The 22,008-nt window shown below is 39.7% G+C and overlaps 1 protein-coding gene across 1 annotated transcript in view; it reads left to right on the top strand.

Moving 5' to 3' along the window:
- Positions 1-422: 422 nt before the first annotated feature.
- Positions 423-22,008, top strand: part of LOC149171437 (NADH dehydrogenase [ubiquinone] 1 alpha subcomplex subunit 9, mitochondrial-like) — a 45,888-nt gene continuing 24,302 nt past the window's right edge. The window contains exons 1-8 of the mRNA XM_089424081.1: positions 423-606; positions 708-781; positions 898-1,082; positions 1,244-1,340; positions 1,545-1,609; positions 1,743-1,828; positions 2,089-2,173; positions 2,272-2,342. Coding sequence (XP_089280207.1) covers positions 980-1,082; positions 1,244-1,340; positions 1,545-1,609; positions 1,743-1,828; positions 2,089-2,173; positions 2,272-2,342 — 507 coding nt within the window. The 5' untranslated portion in view covers positions 423-606; positions 708-781; positions 898-979. The remainder of the gene's footprint in view (positions 607-707; positions 782-897; positions 1,083-1,243; positions 1,341-1,544; positions 1,610-1,742; positions 1,829-2,088; positions 2,174-2,271; positions 2,343-22,008) is intronic.

Genomic DNA, 22,008 nt, shown 5'->3' on the forward strand with positions numbered 1-22,008 from the left:
TAACATTGGCATTATATAAAATCTCCATTTGTATGCCATTAACAATGTTATGACATTCCCATAAAACAAATCCAATGTCTCGCATTTAATAAATGACCTCTAATCATATAAATTAGCTTTACAATTAATTAAAAAATTAGATATATTAATTTTTAACTCCTTTTTCATTAACGAAAAACCTTGTATAATTCTCTCCCATTTTTAATTATGTTTGAGTACAGGATAACTTAATTTTCAACCAAAATAACTTCAATAAACTCCACCAAAATAAAAATAATTAAACCAAATTATAACATATAACCTAAGGTTAAACAATTCAACTTATTCCGCTAACATCTGGCATTGTAAAGTTCAAATTTTATTATCCACACCGGTAAAACTTTTTTAAGATCTCTATATTCCACGCTGGCAGAGCCTTCGTTTAAATCTTTGGCAACGTAAACGTTGCTCCTTCCACCATTATCAGCACCCATTCTTGATTCTCCCCTAAAATACTGAGCGACGGAATCCTTTTCTATTTGTCAGGTTTTAGGGTTTCGAAGGTGCCAAACCTTGAAAGAATTCCTCTGATTTCTGGAGTTCGTACACGCATTCAGAAATTTACAGGTTCGAAACTCCTCTACATCTTGCCGGAATACAAATGTTTTCCAGGTATCATGCGTGCTCTTAATTGACTATTTTGATGGCGGATTCCGACATTTTTACAGTGGTTTTGTGCCCATTCGCGAAGGCATGGCTAACGCTTCAATCGACCTTCATCTCATCGTTGTCGATAGGCTTGGTATTCGTTCAAAGACATTTGCATTTATTATATTGGGTGCATTCCGTCGATTTCGGCATTTATTTTTTCCTTTCCAGGCAGAATTGGCATGCTTACAAATATTTGTGTGTGTTCAGGTTAGGGTCAGAGTTAGGGCAGAGGAGGTGCTTTCGGTGAAGATTGATCGATCCTCTTTAACGGAAAGTGTAGATCATCACAATGCAGCCCGCTGCGAGGCGAGCCACCCAGCTTCGCCCTCTCATGGGCGGTAATGCGTTTTTGGGACTGCGGTATGCTTTCCCTGTCCAGGGAGCTTCATCTGGTAAGATTTTTTTGCTTTAAAAAGGGATGTCGTAGGCTGCATGAATCATGTGAATTCGCTAGCTGTATGATCCATTTCTGAAGTTTTCATTTTATTTTCTGAACTTCTAAATCCAAGGTTAATTTATGCTTTCGTATTGAATGGATAATATTTTTTTCAAGATTACAAGTTCGATCATTCGCGGTCTGCATCATCGCTGACTGATAAGGGCATTGGGCACCTTATTCGCAAGGGAACCGGAGGGAGATCATCTGTCAGGTTTTCGTCTAACCCCACTAGGTTGTAACCATAGAGCGTCTATGATATGGAGACATCAATTCAATATATGTTGATGGTCAAACAGTGAAAACCAGGCATGGAAATGGCAGTTGGATTTCCTTTGTAATAAAAACAATTTCAGTGATCGGGGAGATCTTGAAGTAGATACCCTAACTAATGATCATCTGTGATTCATTGTGTCAGCGGTATCATTGCAACCGTCTTTGGAGCCACGGGCTTCCTCGGTCGATATGTTGTGCAGCAACTTGGTATATCGCATTGTTTGTTGTAGTGTCAATAATGTCTCTGTTTGTACACAGTTTGTGTTTTTGGTTTTTTTTTTGCATTATACAAATACTTTGGCTTTAGGCACTGTTGCTCACTGTTTTTATCAATGTGCAGCTAAGACGGGTTCTCAAGTTCTGGTTCCCTTTAGAGGTTCGGAGGATTCACCCAGGCATTTGAAACTTATGGGTGATCTAGGACAAGTAAGTGGTATAATTCTTTTGTAATTTGAATGTTGAACTGTTTTGCATTTTTTCTCTCTTCCTTTCAGGCATGCATCAGAAACATGAAACAATTTTGTAAAAGCTTGTTTTCTCATTAACTTAATCCATTTTGTCCTTATAGGAACATATACGTGGGTTTTTCATACCTTTATTTTTTACATTGATAATATTAATTTATAATGTGTTAAACTTTCACTTTTTGTATGTGACTGGGGTTTGGACATTATTGTCAATTTCAGATTGTTCCAATGAAATATAATCCACGGGATGAGAGCTCAATCAAGGCAGTGATGGCAAAGTCTAATGTTGTCATCAATCTTATTGGTCTGTAATAACTATGATGGATTAGATTTTTTCTTTCATGCATGAAAATCAAAACGCATCATTATTTCATCTCACTTGTTCTTATGCTATTCTGGCAGGTAGAGAGTACGAGACACGCAATTTTAGTTTTGAAGAGGTCAATGTAGTTATTTCCGAGCATCTTGCTAAGGTAGAAGTTTATCTTTACTTTCTCTTTACATGCCCTCCATTGCTTGGCTCTTTACATGCCCTCCATTGCTTGGCTTCTCCCATTGGGCCTCAATGTTCACATTAAACTTTTTTTTTGTAATCCCATTTATGGTTTTGACTATGCATACACATCAACATGATTTCTCTATTTCTTTCTATTGAAAAACAAAGTAATTTCATCATAATAGCATCGCATATGTAATGTTTTCAAGTTAAGAATTTCAAAATTTGGATAAATGTTTTGGAAACTATTACCCCTATGCAATCTATATGTTGATGAATACAAGTCAAGTAAACCTTGAAAATGTGTTGATCAAAACATTGTGCAGTAAATGCAGTTCCCTTATTGAAAAAGGATTTCAGGTCAACTCTAACTTGAAGATAAAATTTAAACCACCTTAAATAAAATTTTGCATTGTTGTCAATAATCAGCACTATTAAAATTGTAATTTTGTTGTCTAAATTGTGGTATGTTGTATGTTTGAGTTGTGTTCTCTCTTTTTCCAAAGAGAAAAATGACATTTCTATTCATAGCAGAACGGAAATTACAATTTTTATGTGCATTTTGAACTCAATTATACTAATGGCATCAAAACCAGCCCTAGGAAGGCTGAAATTCTTCCTTGTCTCCAGTGAAAATAGCCTCTAGTCTTCTCTTCAAAAGTTTAAGTTATCGGTTCTGGATATTTTGAAAACCAATCCAACGGCCTGAATCTAAGAAGTCTTGATTTCAAAAAGTAGGATCATCTTAATCACATAAAAATAAGTATCTGATAAGTCCCTGTAGGAATTATCATCTTCTATTGGAAAAGTGTAAGATTCAGAATCTGGAACAAGAGATAGAAGATATGTGGCGTTCCTTCTCTAATTTCTTCCAGGATCAAAGTACCTTCAACTACCTGTTGTTCTTCCTTCACAGAGAACCCGCTTCCTCATTCAGCTCTCTAAACATGTGTAAAAAAATGGTTTCAAAGAAGTTTGCCATCTCTTTTAACTGTTCACCAGTAGGTCAGAGAGTGCTTTTGGATCGCTGAATTGCCCCATTTACCCAATTTATAACCAAGATAAAATCTCCAAAGGTCTGAGGATGCTTAACATTTTTGTCCATAGCACACTGTAAAGAAATCTCAAGGCCATAAACTCAGCATAGGTATTTGTCCCGACTCCCTTCTCCTAATTCTGCTTTAAACTTGACACTGATTACCTGAAAGAAACAAGATCCCCACCTGTACTACTGAATTCTGGGCCACCTTGATGGCTCTATAAAAAAACCCCATGCCTGGGATTTATCAATGAAGACATCCTCTATATGTCTAATTGTTTTTTTTCAGGGATTGTGCAAAGAAATACATTGAATTTGTGAGGCATTGAAAACCAAGCTGGAATCTCCAAAGATCATACGATGTTTAATATTTTTTTCCATAAAACACTCTAAAAGAAATCTTAAAGCTATAAAATCAGCACAGTTATTTGTTCAGAAATAGATCTAATCTATAAGAAACATTGAAATCCAAGGCGGAATATCCAAAGATCCAAAAACGCTTAACATTTTTGTCCATAGCACACTTTAAAAGTGTTAAAATTGGCAACTAGGGCCAAACTCCATGCGGGTCATCTTATTTATGGCAGTTGATATTTTTCTTGGATCCCTGTCATCGAGAGGTGTAGGATTGATTTAAAGATCATCTGATTCCGATAAGTATTCATGGAGTTATGAATTTATTTGCGTTATAAGACAATTTGTCAAGGTCGGCCAACAACCAAATAAACCCCACATGTGCTCAACGTTTTAGTATAAATAGAGGTGGCCTTCATCATTTCAACACACTTGGATCTCTGCCTCTCTCTACATGTCTTTGGGTTTTAGTAGGAGAGATCCTAAGGAATAACGTTGCCCTGATCTAGAGGGCAGAAAGTCGGAACTGCCGGAAAAGCCGGAACTTCCGAAAAAGCTGGAAATGCTAGAAAAGCCGGAATTACCAGAACTCCCTGAAAAGCCGGAAAAGCCGGAAATGTCGGAACTGCCGGAAAAGCCAGAATTGCCAGAAAAGCCAGAAAAGCTGGAAAAGCCGGTAAAGTCGCAATTGCCGGAAAAGCTGGAACTGCCGGAACTGCTGGGAACAACTGGAACTGTCGGAAAAGCCAGAACTGTCAGAAACGCCGGAAATGCCGGAAAAGCCGGAAATGATGGAAAAGCTGGAAATGCCAGAACAGCCGGAACTGCTGGAATCGCCGGGAACAGCCGGAACAGCCAGGACTGCGGGGAACTGCCGAGAACTGCCGAAACAACTGGAATAGCCAGAATTGCCGGGAACTGCCGAAACAGCCGGAGCGCATCTGTCTCCGAAGGAGAGCTGCATGCAAGGGACAATTAACCAACATTGGGACAGTTGTATGGTACTTAGCAGCGAATACACCAAGCATGCAATGTTACAGGTAGCATGCAAGGGACAACTAGCATGCAACAACAAGCATGCTAAGGACAACAAGCAAGCAAGGGACAACAAGCAAGCAAGGTGCATCCAACACATAGGTCAGGACGGCAACATGGTGCAGCAATGGCACATAATGTAGTATAGTGATGGGCACATAATGCAGTACAGTGATGGTTACAATCATGATTAATGAAGCGTGATGAGATGCAGCATAGTGATGATGGGTGCAACATGGTGCAGTGTGGTGAGGTGCAACATGATGACGAAATGCAGCAACGATAGGTGAAGGAGTCACCTTGGAGAATTAGTTGAAGCAACATATCTTCAATTGATCTCATGTATCATCTTCTTAGAGATGATCTATGCTCTTATCTAGATAAGTCAAAGTGTTGACTTATGTTGTAAACATACTATCTCTCTCTCTCTCTGCTGAACTATTGAAGAACATATATCTTCAATTGATCTCATGTATCATCTTCTTAGAGATGATCTATGCTCTTATCTAGATAAGTCAAAGTGTTGACTTATGTTGTAAACATACTATCTCTCTCTCTCTGCTGAACTATTGAAGAACATATAAGAAGAATTGATCAAGGGTTTCCCCACATTGGGGTTTGTCCCTGGCTAGCGCCACATCTTGTGTCCTCTTGTCTTGGCTTGTCTTCTGCGATTTATGTTTATGTTCTATCTGCAGTTTACTTTAATGCTGATGTGATTACTAATCTGGAAAAGATATGGAGCTAACTGTGAAAATTGAAATAAATTGCTCTAAGCATAGAACATACCTAAAATTAAAATGGTATCGGAGCTGAGGTGAAGACAATGCCCAAGCAAGAGTGAAAGAGCAATCACCGAAGACAATTGGGAAGGACAAAAGGATAAGTGGATTCCTCATCCCTCTTCAAATTCACCAAGGGTGAAGTCGAAGCAAAGAATATTATCAGAATGGCGCAACAGAAGTTGTTGATGGCCTACCTAAAGATCACTTCAATGGGAAGTCCGGATCTAAGGGTGGAAGGAAAGGCGGATGCCTTGGTTGTAATAAATTCAGCCATTATGCGAAGGAGTGTCTGAATGGCAGAGACACATCTCTTGATGAAGATAACATTCATTCCAGGGACATCTTCAATGATCAAAGGAATGACAGGTAATGCAGGTCATCAAGGAAATGGTCGACTCTTCAAAGAAAGCCAGGAACCCTAGGCACTTCATCAGATAGAAGGGTGCACTCTCTAATTTGTTAGAGATGGAAACAATTGTGGGATTATACTTGGAGCCGATGCCACCTATCCCAGAAAGGGTGTAGGGAATGTTACCCCTCAATTGAATGAGGGTAACTCGATTCATTTACAGAATCTCTTTTATGTACTTGATCGCAAGAAGAACCTGGTGTCCATTTCAGCAATAGAAGTCAAAGATTACGAGGTGGCACTCATTGATGGAAAGGTACGTGTTTGAAAATAGAATTTTTAAAGATGTTTTTGAGTTCAGGGTTGTATCAAGTTGTAGGAAGTCCACTAGGGACCATGTCCATTGACACAACACCGAAGGTCTGTGAGTCAAATGGTGACAGGGATGCCTGAATTCAAAAAGAGCATGAAAGTACATGTCTGAAATGTACCGAAGGAAAATATTACAAGGGGACCATTCCCCTCATGTAGCAGGTCCACAGGTTTGGAACAACTCGAGGGGTTTGAGATTGATGATTAGGAATCTCACATATGCAGGTGGAAGAAAGCCCTCTATGGCTTGAAGCAAAACTCCCCAGGCGTAGTATGAGAGGATTGATAGCTGTCATATGAAGCTGAGATTCACTAAGAGTGAAGTCGATCCAAACCATTGTTTGAAGGTTGTGGATGATAGACCTCTCATACCAGCACCTTATGAGGACGACCTATTTCTGACAGGTGCAAACCCTCTCATTTGCAGAAGTAAGAGGGAGTTGGATTCCAGATGTGGAATGATAAATTGCAAGCCTGTGACTATCTCGAGGATCTTAACTTTCAGAAGTTATATGGTAGTGATGTTGGACCAGATTTCGGAAATGCCTTTGAGTTTCATAAACTCATTTGCGTTGATGTTCTTGGTGAACTTCTGTCTGGACATATGTTTTGCAGTTAGCATGGTGAGCTCATATTTGGTTGAGCCTCACTGGGTTGGTGCCAAGAATCTTCTGAGACATCTTCGGGGCACAATTTCTCATGGATTAAGATACACTGCCGGAAATATGAAACTGCATGATTATTCGAATGCTAACTAGGTAGGCAACGTGGAGGATCACTAGAGCACTTCTTAGTGTTGGTTCTCTTTGGATTCCGCTTCGATATCATGGATGAGCAGGGAGTAGAAGTCGGTTGCTATAAGCACCGCTGAGACCGAATACATAGCTACGAGTATGATCTCGTGTGAAGTTGCATGGTTGCAGAAGCTCTTAAGTGAGCTGTTTGTACACATGATGAATACCACTGTGATTCTTTGTGACAACCAGAGGGGGGATTCGATTATTGAGGAATCCCGTATTCGATGATTGCTCCAGCAGATAGACATCAGATACTGCCTTATCTGCGATATGGTAAGTCGATGAGCGAGGAGGCTCCATCGCATTGAGACTGATGTACAGGTCGTAGACATTTTGTCAAAGCCCTGGGGAAAGGTCAAATCTTTGACTTTCTCGAACGACTTGGAGTCGTTGAGAGACCTTCTTATAAGGGTCCTGCATGTTTCATGCATTGAGCTCTGGGGGGCTTGGGGTATTTACTGGAGCAACATACGACCACAGGGCGACTCACCCTCCCCTGGTGGTGCGCTATGAACAGGATGATTAGTTCTTCTGTGGGCCGGGATGATTAGTTCTCCCGTGGCAACTGTGGAACATGATGATTAGTTCTCCTGTGGGCTGGGATGATTAGTTCTCCCGTGGCAACTGTGGAACAGGATGATTAGTTCTCCTATGGGCCAGGATGATTTGTTCTCCGTGGCGACTATGGAATAGGATGATTAGTTCTCCTGTGGGCCAGGATGATTTGTTCTTTGTGGCGACTGTGGAACATGATGATTAGTTCTCCATGGTATCCACTGACAGGATGATTCGTTCTCCTGTGGACAGGATGATTAGTTTTCCTGTTGAGGCATCCTACCCATGTAGTCGGGGACTCTTGGGAAATACCTCTCATCTGATCAATGAGCCAGGAAATGAGGATAGGGACCATGGTAGTACTATCGATGGACGCATCGCTGTATCTACCGTACTCCTTATGCTAAGATGACCTCCTTTGATCTGGGATCAATGAAACTTATCTGGGATCAGTATGAGTGGTTTGAGACACTCTTGTGACATTGATCTGGGTTCAATGAAATTGATCTGGGATCAGTATGAGTGGTTTGAGACACTCTCTTGTGATATTGATCTGGGATCAAAAAAACTGACTTCGGGTTAGTAAGAGTGATGTGACACACTCTCTTCAGATGAAACTGACTTCGGGTCAGTAGAGAATGGTATGAGACATTCTCGATCAATTCTTCTTCTTCATGGTTCAACAGAGCAGAAGATCAAAGCAGAGCAGAGCTCAGCAGATTAAAGCAGAGCAGAGCAGTGTAGGGCATTGATGGCAGAGATAGTACAGTTGGACATATGGATCAACGGATGGAGTTCTCCCTAGTTGAGAGGGATTGTTAAAAGTGGAAACTAGGGCCAAACTCCATGTGGGTCATCTTATTTATGGCAGCTGATATTTTTCTTGGATCCCTCTCATCGAGAGGTGTAGGATTGATCTAAAGATCATCTGATTCCAATAAGAATTCATGGAGTTATGAATTTATTTGTGTTATAAGACAATTCGTCAAGGTTGGACAACAACCAAATAAACCGCACATGTGCTCAACGTTTTAGTATAAATAGAGGTGGCCTTCAAGTCATTTCAACACACTTGGGATCTCTTCCTCTCTCTACTTGTCTTTGGGTTTTAGTAGGAGGAGAGATCCTAAGGAATAACGTTGCCCTGATCTAGAGAGCAGAAAGTCAGAAAAGTCGGAACTAACGGAAACGCATGAACTGCCGGAAGAGTTGGAAATGTCAGAAAAGCCGGAAAAGACGGAATTGTTAGAAAATCCGGAAAAGTTGGAACTGCCGGAAAAGCTGGAAAAATCGGAACTGCCGGAAAAGCTGGAAAAGCCGGAACTGCTAGAAAAATCGGAACTGTCGGAAAAGCCGGAATTGCCAGAAAAGCTAGAATTGTCGGAAAAGCCGAAATTGCTGGAAAAGACGGAATTGTCAGAAAAGCTGGAAAAGCCAAAAAATCCGGAACTGTTGGAAATGCCGGAAAAACTGGAACTACCGAAAAGGCCAAAAAATTTGGAAATATCGGAACTGTCAGAAAAGCTGGAACTACTGGGACTGTCGGAACTGCTAGGAACAACTGGAATTGCCGGAATAGCCGGAACTGCCAGGGACAACTGGAATTGCTGAAACAGCCGGAGCATTTGTCTTCGAAGGAGAACAACATGCAAGGGACAACTAACTAACATTGGGACAGTTGTATGGTACTCAATAGCAAATACACCAAGCATGCAATGTTACAACTAGCATGCAACAACAAGCATGCTAAGGACAACAAGCATGCTAGGGACAACAAGCAAGCAAGGGACAACAAGCAAGCAAGGTGCAGCCAACACATAGGTCAGGATAGCAACATGGTGCAACAATGGCACATAATGCAGTACAATGATGGGTACAATCATGATTAATGAAGCGTGATGAGATGCAACATAGTGATGATGGGTGCAGCGCAGTGAGGTGCAACATGTTGATGAAATGCAACACAACGATAGGTGAAGGAGTCACCTTGGATAATTAGTTGAAGCAGCATGTCTTCAACTGATCTCATGTATCATCTTCTTAGAGATGATGTATGCTCTTATCTAGATAAGTCAAAGTGTTGACTTCTGTTGTAAACATACTATCTCTCTCTCTACCGAACTATTGAAGAACATATAAGAAGAATTGATCAAGGGTTTCCCCACATTGGGGCTTGTCCCTTGCTAGTGCCACATCTTGTGTCCTCTTGTCTTGGCTTGTCTTTGCGATTTATGTTTATGTTCTATCTGCAGTTTACTTTAATGCTGATGTGATTGCTAATTTGGAAAAGATATCGAGCTAACTGTGAAAATTGAAATAAATTGCTCTAAGCTTAGAACATACCTAAAATTAACAAAAAGAAATCTTAAAGCCATAAACTCAGCGTAGGTATTTGCCCCTACTCCTAATCCTTGTCTAAACTTGACACTGATTATCTGAAAGAAACAAGGTTCCACCTGCGCTACTGATTCTGAGGCAACCTTGATTGGCTCCATTGAAAAAAAAACCCATGCTTGGCATTTATCAATGACCACTTCCTCTTTTTGTCTAATTTTCTTTTGTTTTACAAACATTTACAGCTTGAAGAACTAGATTTAATTTTTGAGAACCAATGAAAAATGGGTATGTGTTTTTCATTGAAGATTTGAGAATTTCTTGTTAGCTGGATGCTCCAATTGGTCCTACAGGATAGAGCCTTGAATTACTTTAGTTCTTTTTTGTGAAGCCAGGTTCTTAGGCATTCTTACATAGTGTCTCCTACTCATCCATCTTTTACTTCTGTTTAGTGATCATCATTGTTGAACTTTGTATCTCGGAAGGTACTTCTAGTCTCGTGTCTTGATTTGGACCTTGATTTGCCTCGTTAGGAGCTTGCATACAACATGCAGAGTGTTCAAGTGAGTTGCACACATGTTGATGTGTTTCATGTGATATGCATGAGATGTGCATGTAAGGTAAGCTAAATTCATGACTTGTGCTTGAGTTAAAGTAAAGAGTTAACGATAGGATAGTTAACTAAAGTAATGTCACTTATCTTCAATTTACTTGATGAGCTTATTTTGGTCATCAATTTTAGCTTTAGGAGAGTTACAACTTGAGCATAATGTGAGGTGCTTATCCACAATAGTAGCACAAGATTCTCAGTGAGTGTGCGTTGGGTCCAATAGAGTGTAGTGAGGCTAGTGATCAGTATTGTATTTTCTCAATTGCCTGTGTGCTGCTTTTCATGTTTTTATTTTTATTTTTTAAATAAATGTTTATATCTATCCTTGCCAAACACCCAAATTCTTGTCTGCAACCTTGATATTGAAGTTTACCATATCATTCAAGTAAATTAAAGCCTCTTACTTGGTCTTCGCTTAACTCAAAGATCATGAAGTTTGTTTCTTCCATACGCTGTGCTTCTGGCGCTGTGCCTGTGTTTTTTAAATTCTGCCATTGTGACTAAGCAGACAATAATTGCTTTTTGGGGTTCTTGAGAGGTGTTTTGTGTTGATTGATCTGTTTCATAGGGTTTTCCATTCTCAATTGTTACACAACCTTGCTTTGGAGCTCCTTTTTATCATTACCATCCTACTTGCTGCACAAAATTTACCTACACTAAGATTGCATTTTAGAAGCCCTAGAGTATACCTCTGCTGTAAAAAAAACACATGTCAACCCCAGATAGAAAGAGACATAAGGGATGTGTCATTGCCAGGTTTGAACCCCAAGACCTCACATTCATCGATTTAGACCCAACAATTAGAGTTGCCTTTGAGCAAGTTGGATGTATAAGATTTTGTGAAAAAATTCAAGGGTACAATGTACAACTTACTAAGGAGTTTGCTATGAATTTTAATGGGTTGGAGGTTAAGATTGGAGAGCTCACCTTTACAGTTTTAGATGTCACAATATCAACTGTAACAGAGATTTCTCTTCAGGGAGTGCAGTGGTTCAAGGGCATGCCTCTTAACATTGCTAATTATAAGTATTTTCCGAAGCCTGAGTATAGAGATAAAGGGTATGGATTCATTGTCCCTAAGGAGTATTTACTTGAAAACCACAGCAAGCTTTTGCAAGCAAATCAAAGATATTTTACCTGTGAGTGTAGGTTTGGGAAGATATACTAGTACCATTTTAGACTTTTGATGCATTTTACAGGGAAGAGCCCCTTGAATCTGCGCTTCTATCATGGAGGTGCAAAGACAATATAATTTGAGAAACAGGAAAGTTCTAGTGAATCCTCTGAAGAGAGGCCAAGCTGAGGCACCAACATCCAGTCAGAAGAACGTTGACCCTCCAAAAGAAATATTTGAAAAGAGAGAAACAACCATCAAGGAGTAGAGAAAAGTCAATCATCTTTCAGTTTAGAAAATGAGATATCTAAAATCAAAATTTCTATTCCATTTAATGAACTGATTAAGAATGATGTATACAAGAATCAAATTGTCAAAGCATTGAAGATAGGAGAAGTTTCAGACACTGTCAATTTGAATGATGATCATCCTGAATTGCTTTTTGGTCCAAAAGTTGATGGAGATTCACAAGATGGAGATGTCCCACCTTTTTATGTCAGTTTGAATGTGCATGATCTGATTCTACACAATGCAATTCTAGACTCAGGTGCTTCACATAATTTAATGCCGAAGGTGATTATGGATAAGCTTGGATTGGATATCACAAGGCCTTATAAAGATCTCTTCTCTTTTGATTCTAGTAAGGTGAAATGTTTGGGTTTGATCAAGGATTTGGTAGTCTCTCTTACTCAAATCCAAGCAAAGAGCTTAGTGATGGACATTGTTGTTGCTGATATTCCCCCTAAATTTGGCATGCTTTTATCAAGGTCTTGGTCTGTAAAGTTGAAGGGTACTCTCCAAATGGACATGTCTTATGCCACAATTCTTGTTTTTGGACAACCAAGGAGATTGTACAGAGAAACTTTGATGAAGTACATGGTAAGTGGCAAGGAAAGGCCTAACAACCATCCTATTTATTCTGTGCATTCTGATATCGACTCTTTCATATTATATAATGATTTATGTTTGGAGTAATATAGCCAAAACATGGACAACGTAGCAGAGGGAAATGTAGGTGAATTACAGGGAATGAAATCAGAGCGTAATGAAGATGAAGAGGGTCTTAGGAACATGGATTTTGATGGAGCAGTTAGCAAAGAGGGGGCTGAAGCTGGTGTGTGGATAATGAGCTCGAAGGTGGACAAGTCAAGGTCATGTTCTTACAAACTAGCCTTCAACTGCACTAACAATGTGGCCGAAATTCTTTTAGTGAGAATGAATAGCATGTATTGGGTTCAAATTTAGATGATTTTGAGAATCAAATGATAGATATGGATGTTATACAATTGAAGAACAATACAATTCCGAGAGGGCTAGTGCCTCTTGAGAAGTTATTTGACCAGAATGATGTAGCAAAGAATCCAAAGGTAGTTCCCACTGAAACAAAAATAGAAGACTGTAACATAGGAACAAAACAACAACCTAAGATTGTCAAACTTTCAAGATCCTTAACTCTTGAAGACAGAAAGAAGTACCTTGATCTCATAAAAGAATACTCAGATGTTTTTGCATGGGGATATGAGGACCTTAAAGTATATGATAAGAGCATCATTCAACACACAATCCCCATCAAGCAAGATCAAAAGCCTTTCAAGCAGAAGTTAAGAAGAACAAACCCCTTATTGTTGCCTCTTATTGAAAAGGAAGTCAGAAAACTATTTGATGCAAAAATTATTGTCCCCCTAAGATTTTCAAAATGGTTGTCCAATTTGGTCCATGTGAGGAAGAAAACAGGAGAGATAAGGCTTTGTGTAGATTTCAGAAACCTCAACAAGGTGTCTTTAAAGGACAATTACCCCTTGCCTAAGATGGACCATATATTGCAGAAGGTGGTTGGCTCAAGAAGGATGTCCATGCTTGATGGTTTTTCAGGGTACAATCAGATCTTGGTGCATCATGATGACCAAGAAAAGACAACTTTCATCACTCCCTGGGGTACCTTCATGTATGCCAAAATGCCCTTTGGACTGATGAATGTAGGGGCCACTTTTCAAAGGGCTATGGATATTGCATTCGCTGATGAGAAGGACAAGTTCATTGTGGTTTATCTTGATGACATAACTATGTTTTCAAAATTTGATTTTGATCATTTGCAACATTTAAGACAGGTTTTTGAGAAGTGCAGGAGGTATGGCATATCCTTGAATCCAAAAAAGTCACATTTTGCAATGGAGGAGGGCAAATTGTTGGGACATATCATCTTGAAGGATAGCATCAAAATTGATCCAAATAGGGTTGCTGCAATCCCAAAATTTGACATACCGAGAAATAATAAGGAGGTTTTGGGTAGAGTAAATTTTTTGAGAAGATTCATTCCTAATTTAGCAGAAACTATTAGATTTATGACTAACATGCTGAGGAAGGAAAGTGAAATCAGATGGACTATTGAGACAAAGAAATCATTTGATGAGGTAAAGCAGGCTCTGGCTAGTGCTCCTATTTTAGCAAGTCCTGATTATACTAAAGATTTCATTGTTCTCTTTTACATCCGAACATACAATTGCAACAGTCCTTATGCAGAAAAATCAGCAAGGCAATGAGCAGCCCATAGCCTTCTTTAGCCGAGGTTTGAGAGACTCTTCCCTGAAATATAATATTATGGAGAAGCAAGCATATGCATTGGTAAAATCTTTAAAGGATTTTAGAGTTTATGTGCTTCATTCACATGTGGGTTTCGAGTGTTGTTGTAAAGGACATTCTCACTCAACCTGATCCTGAAGGCAGAAGAGGCAGATGGATAGCAACCATTCTTGAGTATGATGTGGAGATTAAGCCTACTAAGCTGATAAAGGGTCAGGGATTGGCTAAGTTGATTGCATATTCAAATTTGAGTGTGTTTTTTATAAATTTCATAGTAGCTTTGTCCGATGACAGCAATTCAAAACCTTCTCAACATGTATCTGAAAGTTTTCTCTCTTCTCCATGGTATGCTGACATAATCTATGTTTTACAACATTTACAGGCTCCTCTAGGGATGACAAAAACCAAAGCAAGATTTCTGAAATTGAAGGTTGTAAAATTATGCATTTTGAATCAATTTTTGTATTGGAAAGATCCAGGAGGTGTGTTGTTAAATTGTTTGTTGGAAGATGAGGCACAAAAGTGTATGGAAGAGTTTCATAAAGGAGATTGTGGAGGTCACCATTTCTAGAAAGCCACAACAAACAAGATTTTGAGAGCTGGTTTTTATTAGCCAACATTGTTTGCTAATGTTCATAAAAGGGTATCAAACTGCCATGAATGGCAGATTTTTGAAGGAAAGAGGAAGCTTTTAACCTTACCTTTCAAACCCATTGCAGTTGAAGCACCTTTCCAGCAGTGGGGTTTGGATTTCATCAGGGAGATTCATTCATCGTCTTTAGGTCAACACAAATGGATTCTGACAGCCACATATTATTTTACTAAGTGGATAGAAGTGATACCAACCAGGCAGGCCACATATACATTCATCATTCAATTCCTGGAAGGTAATATTCTTTCGAGATTTGGTTGTCCTCGTAGATTAATCATTGACAATGTTGCTGCCTTTAAGTCTAAAAGAATGGTTGAATTTTGTCACAAATACCATATTGTACTTAGTCACTCAATTGCATATTACCCACAGGGTAATGGTTTAGTTGAGTCCTCTAACAAGAGTCTGGTGAATATCATAAAGAAATTGTTGCAAGAGAACAAGAAAACATGGCACAAGAAGTTAATCTATGCCTTGTGGGTTGATCGGGTAAATACTAAAAAATCAATTGGTATGTCTCCTTTCCAACTAGTGTATGGGACATATGTTGTTTTCCCTTCCTTGGGAATTCCAGTCATGAAATTGTTGCAGGAAGAGGATGCAGAACCAAATGACATGCAAAGGAGGATAAACTAGATGATTCAGTTGCAGCAAACAAGAGAGGAGGTGTACAACAACACTCAGACAATTCATGACAAGATAAAGAAGATGGTCGGAGGACAAAGGCTGAAGACTTTTAGGCTGGTGACTTGGTTTTAAAGTGGGATGCTAGAAATGAAGACAAAGGAAAACATGGTAAATTTGAAAACCTTTGGAAGGGACCTTTCAAGGTTGCAACATTCCATGGAAGCAATGCTTACTTGCTGGAAGATTTGACTGGACAACTTCTTGCTGGAGGGCTTGTAAATGGCAGGTTCCTCGATCATTATTTCACTTGAGATCAACTGATTTTGATCATTTCATTGTATATATCCATCCAATTTTCAGTATTGCAAGTGTGGGCAGCTGACATTAGAATTTGAAGCCCGAAGAGAAGGCCCTAAGATTTTGATGGCCTGCTGCCATTTTTTAAAATGTAATAAGTCTTGAGTCAGTCATGAGGCTGTCTTGAGTTAGTCTCGAGTCTAATTAAGGAGTCAATAAGCCTAATGATCAGGCATATGGTCTACGATGTTCTTGGCACCTCACAGGGAGGATGCCATCTCCATTAGAGCCAGTGTTAGTATCCTATAGTCATAGTAGTCAGAAAATAAGTTTTGTCTTTCAAAATTATTTGGTAAATGTGTAAAAGGTTGAGCTTTGATCTTCTAGAGATCAAGCTATTGGTTCTAATATAGAATAAAGTTTCATTATTCAATGTAGTTGTGTCAAAGTGTGTAAAGGGTCATAAAAATAGTCATTGATATCGAAGTTAACCATGCCATTCAAGTAAATTAAAGCCTCTTATTTGGTCTTCGCTTTCCCCAAAGATCAAGAAGTTTGTTTCTTCCATGCACTATGCTTCTGGTGCTGCACTTGTGTTTTTTAAATTCTGCCACTGTGACTAAGCAGACAATAGTTGCTTTTTGGGGTTCTTGAGAGGTGTTTTGTGTTGATTGATCTATTTCATAGGGTATTGCATTCTCAATTGTTACACAACCCTACTTTGGAGCTTCTTTTCATCATCACCATCCTACTTGCAGCACAAAATATACCTACATTGAGATTGCATTTTAGAAGCCCTATAGTATACTTTTGCTGTAAAAAAAATCATGTCAACCCCAGACAGAAAGAGACATAAGGAAGGTGTCATTGTCAAGTTTGAACCCCAATACCTCACATTCATTAATTTAGACCCAACAATCAGAGTTGCCGTTGAGCAAGTTGGATGTATAAGATTTTGTGAAAAAATTCAATGGTACAATGTACAACTCACCAAGGAGTTTGCTATGAATTTTAGTGGGTTGGAGGTTAAGATTGGAGAGCTCACCTTTACAGTTTTAGATGTCACAATATCAACTGTAACAGAGATTTCCCTTCAGGGAGAGCAGTGGTTCAAGGGCATGCCTCTTAACATTGCTAATTATAAAGATTTTCTGAAGCTTGAGTATAGAGATAAAGGGTATGGATTCATTGTCCCTAAGGAGTATTTACTTGAAAACCACAACAAGCTTTTGCAAGCAAATCAAAGATATTTTACCTGTGAGGGTAGGTTTGGGAAGATATACCAGTACCATTTTAGACATTTGATGCATTTTACAGGGAAGAGCCCCTTGAATCTACGCTTCTATCCATTCAGGAGTCTCAACAAGTTGATAGATAAAGTGCAGGGAAAACAAAGCCAAGTGGAACCTAGCCTTTTCCACTTCTCCTTAACTAAATTGCTGGTGTTGGAGGAACTAAATAAGAGAAATCAGTCATGGCAGTCATTTGTAGATTCTTCAAACTTGGTAGTTGACTTACCAACCAGTTCCTTGAGCAAGAAGGAGACACCATCATCAGTGGTTAAAGATATATAATCACCATCTGGAAGTTCTATGAAAAGGCCCTCAGTTGCAGTTCATTCATCAGAGAAGAAGAAAGGTAAGAAATTGCATTTTTCTCCTAAAGTAGTAGATGTCCCCAAAAATTCCCTCACTAGATCTATTGCAAAAAATTTGCCCTTGGAGCAAACATTTGAAGTCTTGGAAACTATACAAGAAGATGATGTTCCTGATGTCAAAGATAAGGAAGTTATACGAATAGAAGAACAACTAAAGAAGGCCAATATGGTTATTGCACAATTGTAGCAGGATAATAGGGAATTGAAAAAGGTAGCTCTACAAAGGACAACTAAGCTTAATGATGAAGAACTAGTGACAAAGGTTACACCATCTGTCACCAAATCCAAAGGTAAGGAGAAAATAGTGGGAGAGGACATTCAAGAGGTACAAGCTCCAACAACTAGAGTCACTAGATCTTCAATTTAGGAAATTGCAAATTCAGGAAGAGAAGACAATACAAGAAGAAAAGAAGGCATACATGAATGAGGGTCAACATACATTCAACATGTTAAGGATGCAATTGAAGAAGGCCTATAGTGAGATGGCTGTGCTCAAGCAGCAGGATGAAATGGATAGGAAAAAGATGAGTGAATTTTTGGACATATATCAACCAACAATTGACAATGCCAAATATATGCTGAATAGGTCCTCCCATTACATAGGTAGTTAAAAAACGTATGCAGGTAGAATCTTGCCATGAGGAGGGAGTTAAGGGCCACCAAGCAGTAGTTGAAGGAGATAAAAGAGAAGGATAGAGGCAAGTTGTACTTGTTGGTTGAAGCAGCTAAAGTGTGCATGCCGGAACAGGTAATACAAAGCAGTTTTGTATCCTAACCAAGCATTAGAGTTAGGCTTTTTGATATTAAGGTGGAAGTTTTATCATTTTGGTGAAAGGGGCTTGAAAGGGGGTCTGCAGCATGATCAACATTGTGTCAGCATCATCACCAACATGTGCATCTTGTTCAGAGACCTCACTGTTGCTCAAAACCATGAACAACAGATGGTGTTGCGCTTTCTCACTGGCGCTGTGTTTTTGCTGTGGATGAGATCTAGAGAGTTGGGAGCTTTGTGTGCTGTAAGAAAGTTGTAGAAGATCCCTCTTTCTCTTCATCCTCCCATTGGAAATCATCAACTTTTATGACTGTATTGTCAAATGGATCTCTCTTCTTTCTTGCCAACAAACCTTTAAAATTTATACCCCACTGAGCAACATACCTAGCCTAATATCCAAGTGATTGAACATTTCAGATAGAGGGAGCCCTCTCTGAAGTTGGAAGGGCTAGATTCCAACTTCCAAGTGGTTTGTTGTTACCTTTGAGTTTCTCTTTTCAGCCTAGGGAAATTACGGATGGCTAACAGCGGGCACGCATGAGATTTCAGCCACAGGACAATTGCCAACTGGTTGGCTGGAAGGAATACAACGCACAACCATAGAGCAGAGGATCAGACTAGCCACTGAGAACTAGGCCACACAGAAAGTTTGGGGTGAGGCTGACAAGAACAATCAGACCCGAAAACTCGGGAGAATAGGGTTGTTGTGGGGGGCTTGGATAGGGTGCGGATATGAAAAGCTGATGAAAAGATTTTGTGAGTCGCCAGTGCAAGCTGAAGAACCGTGGGCAAGCTGTAGATAGATGATAACAAGGCCAACAACAACAAATTTGTGTAGGTAGTCGCTAGCAAGGGTGTTGTCGCAAGTGGGAGTAACTGCCGAGTATTTTCCAATAAGCCAGGAAAATTAAAAAAAAAAATGTTGCTAGACTATTGAAGTGTCTGGGCAACATTGACGATTTCTGGGTAGGGAGCAAGAAGGCTTTGAGAAGCCTCGAGAAGTGTGCAAGAAGTCTCGGGCAACAGGGAAGAAGTCTCAGGAAGTGGGCATTAGTGTTGGGCAACAGACTTAGGTAGCAAGCAGAAGGTGAAAAGTGAATTGTTGGTCAATTTTTGTTAGGGATCGTTATTGGGCTATGTTACGAGGATAGGTTGGATGGGGTAGGAAATTTTAGCCCGTGAAGGAGTGGATTGTTCTTATATTTGAGGAGCAAGAGTTATGGGACATCGTGGAGAAAGCAGTCCAAATTCTTGCAGATCCTATTCAGTTGGCTAAGTTTAATAAGATAAATGTGAAGGCCAAGAGAATAATCCTATACTCCATTTGAGACCATGTTATACCTTATGTGACAAGGAGAAGTATGCCTATGAGATGTGGGCATCCTTAACCAAGTTGTACCAGAGTACAAACCAAAACAGGAAGATGGTGTTGAAGGAGAAATTGAGAAATGCCAAGATGTCTGAAACTGACACAGTTGCATCATACCTAACCAAGATCACTCAGATTAGAGATGATTTGGCAATAGTGGGGGAAACTATTGATAGTGAAGAGTTGGTTAGACCAGGCTTGAGTGGCTTTCCTTCGATGTTGGACGCCTTTGTTGATGGGATCATCGTACGGGAAAATCTGCCTAGTTGGGATAGATTGTGGGATGACTTATACATGAAGAGGCAAGGAGACACTCCAAAACTGCGGGTCAACATGATGGTAAGGATGATGAGGAGAATTTTGCTCTTGCTGTAAAGGGAAAAGGTAAAGTAAAAGGAAGTGGGGGATCTGCTTCTGTGAAGAACATGAACAAAGTGAAGTGCTTTGCGTGTCATATGACTGGTCACTATGCGAGCCAGTGTCCACACAAGAAGGAGGAGGATTAGGTGGTTGCATCAGCATCAACTGAGATTGATGACTTTATGGAGAAATTCGAGAAGGAATTTTCTTTAGTTTCCTGTGTTTCTGACAATAGTACTATTATGTATGAGGATAGTGGGTTATGGCTAGTGGACAATAGAGCGTCCAGTCACATGACGAGGATGAGTCAGTGTTCCGCATTGCTTCAGAGTAAGACTTAAATTGCCATGTGAGTTGTGGAGCTAGCACCACACATGCAGTGAAGGGGGTTGGATGTGTCAGATTCCAGCTAGAGTCAGGAGGATTTCTGAGGTGATAGGGATGTTGTTTGTTCTAGGGTTGATGGTACACGTGCTCTCAGTATTAGCCTTGGAGGATGCTGGATATAGAGTTTTTTCAGAGATGGACATGTGCTTCTATATTCAGAGGGAGCGACCTTAGATGCAACTGTAGTGCTTGGCATCAGATAGGGGCAATCATACAGGTTGTTGGGACAACTTGTGGGTATATTCGAGGGGATCTTGGATATAAGATCAATGTCAATTACTGAGAGTGAGCATGCAGAAAGGAAGAGTGATTCTTCATTTACTGTCAGGAGCAACGCGTGCGTATATTCGAGGGGACCTTGGATATAAGATCAGTGCCAGTTACTAAGTGGGAGCAGGTGGCAAGGAAGAGTGATTCTTCAGGTACTACCAGGAGACTCAACTAGTATGATATGATATTTATGGATGTACGGGAGCAGGATCCGAGGAACATGTTGGGTGTGACAGGTTTTCAACGCAGGTCTTAGATCAGGGAGTAAGACAGGTTTAAGTGTCAGAGGGAGCAACTATAGATACTGATACAAGCTTGGAGACAGATCCTGGTGGAGGAGGTTCTTCTAGAAGTACCTCCATTGCTAAGAGGGAGTGTTGAGCTTTGTAGCTCGGAAGGTACTTATAGTCTCGTGTCTTGACTAGAAGGACCTTGATTTGCCTCATTAGGAGCTTGCATGCGACACACAGAGTGTGCAAGTGAGTTGCACGTATGTTGATGTGTTTTGTGTGACATGCATGAGATGGGCATGCAAGGGAAGCTAAATTTATGACTTGTACTTGAGTTAAAGTAGAGAAAGCTAAAGATAGGATATTTAACTAAAGTAATGTCACTTATCTTCAGTTAATTTTACGAGCTAATTCCAACCGTCAATCTTAGCTTAGGAAAATTATAAATTGATCCCAATGTGAGGTGCTTAGACACAACAATAGCACAATATTGTGAGGGGCTTCTCGATGAGTGTGTGGTGGTTCGAGAGAGTGCAGTGAGGCTGGTGATTAGTATTGTATTTTCTCAGCTGGGCCATTATCCCTGGTACATGAGCTTAAGTAAGTTTTATGATTAATTTATTGTTGAAGAATTATTGGTTGGGCAAAAATTTGTTTGTGTGAGATTCAGTTTGAGTATTATTTTTTGCTTTTGCTATATCTATGAGTTAGGAATTTGGCCATACATTCGTTCCACTTATTAATTATTGGGTATCGAATACTAGGTGCTAGGTTCAGAAATTCTAACAATCCTCTATCCAAATTTATCTTGTTTAAGGACATTATATAAGTAAATGGGAGATAGTTTTTGTCATCCTCTTTATGTATAGATCCTCAATCTTTGTCGATTTTGCTTTTGCATAACCTGCCTTGCCAGTCCTTTATTCTTGATGGTCAACAACATAAAGATTTGTGTCTTTTTTTGGTGCTTTGGTTTTCCATAACACCTTCCACCACGGTCTTGTTCTTTTACCTCAGTGGATACTTTACTTGAAATCCCAACTTTGTTGTATACTTAACCATTGTTTGTTTTTTGACCAAGCTATGGTGTCTTCCTCC

Source organism: Pinus tabuliformis, chromosome 4_2 (assembly GCF_031772625.1).
Source record: "Pinus tabuliformis cultivar Carrire ecotype Pingquan chromosome 4_2, CPIR1, whole genome shotgun sequence".
Taxonomy (NCBI): Eukaryota; Viridiplantae; Streptophyta; class Pinopsida; order Pinales; family Pinaceae; genus Pinus; species Pinus tabuliformis.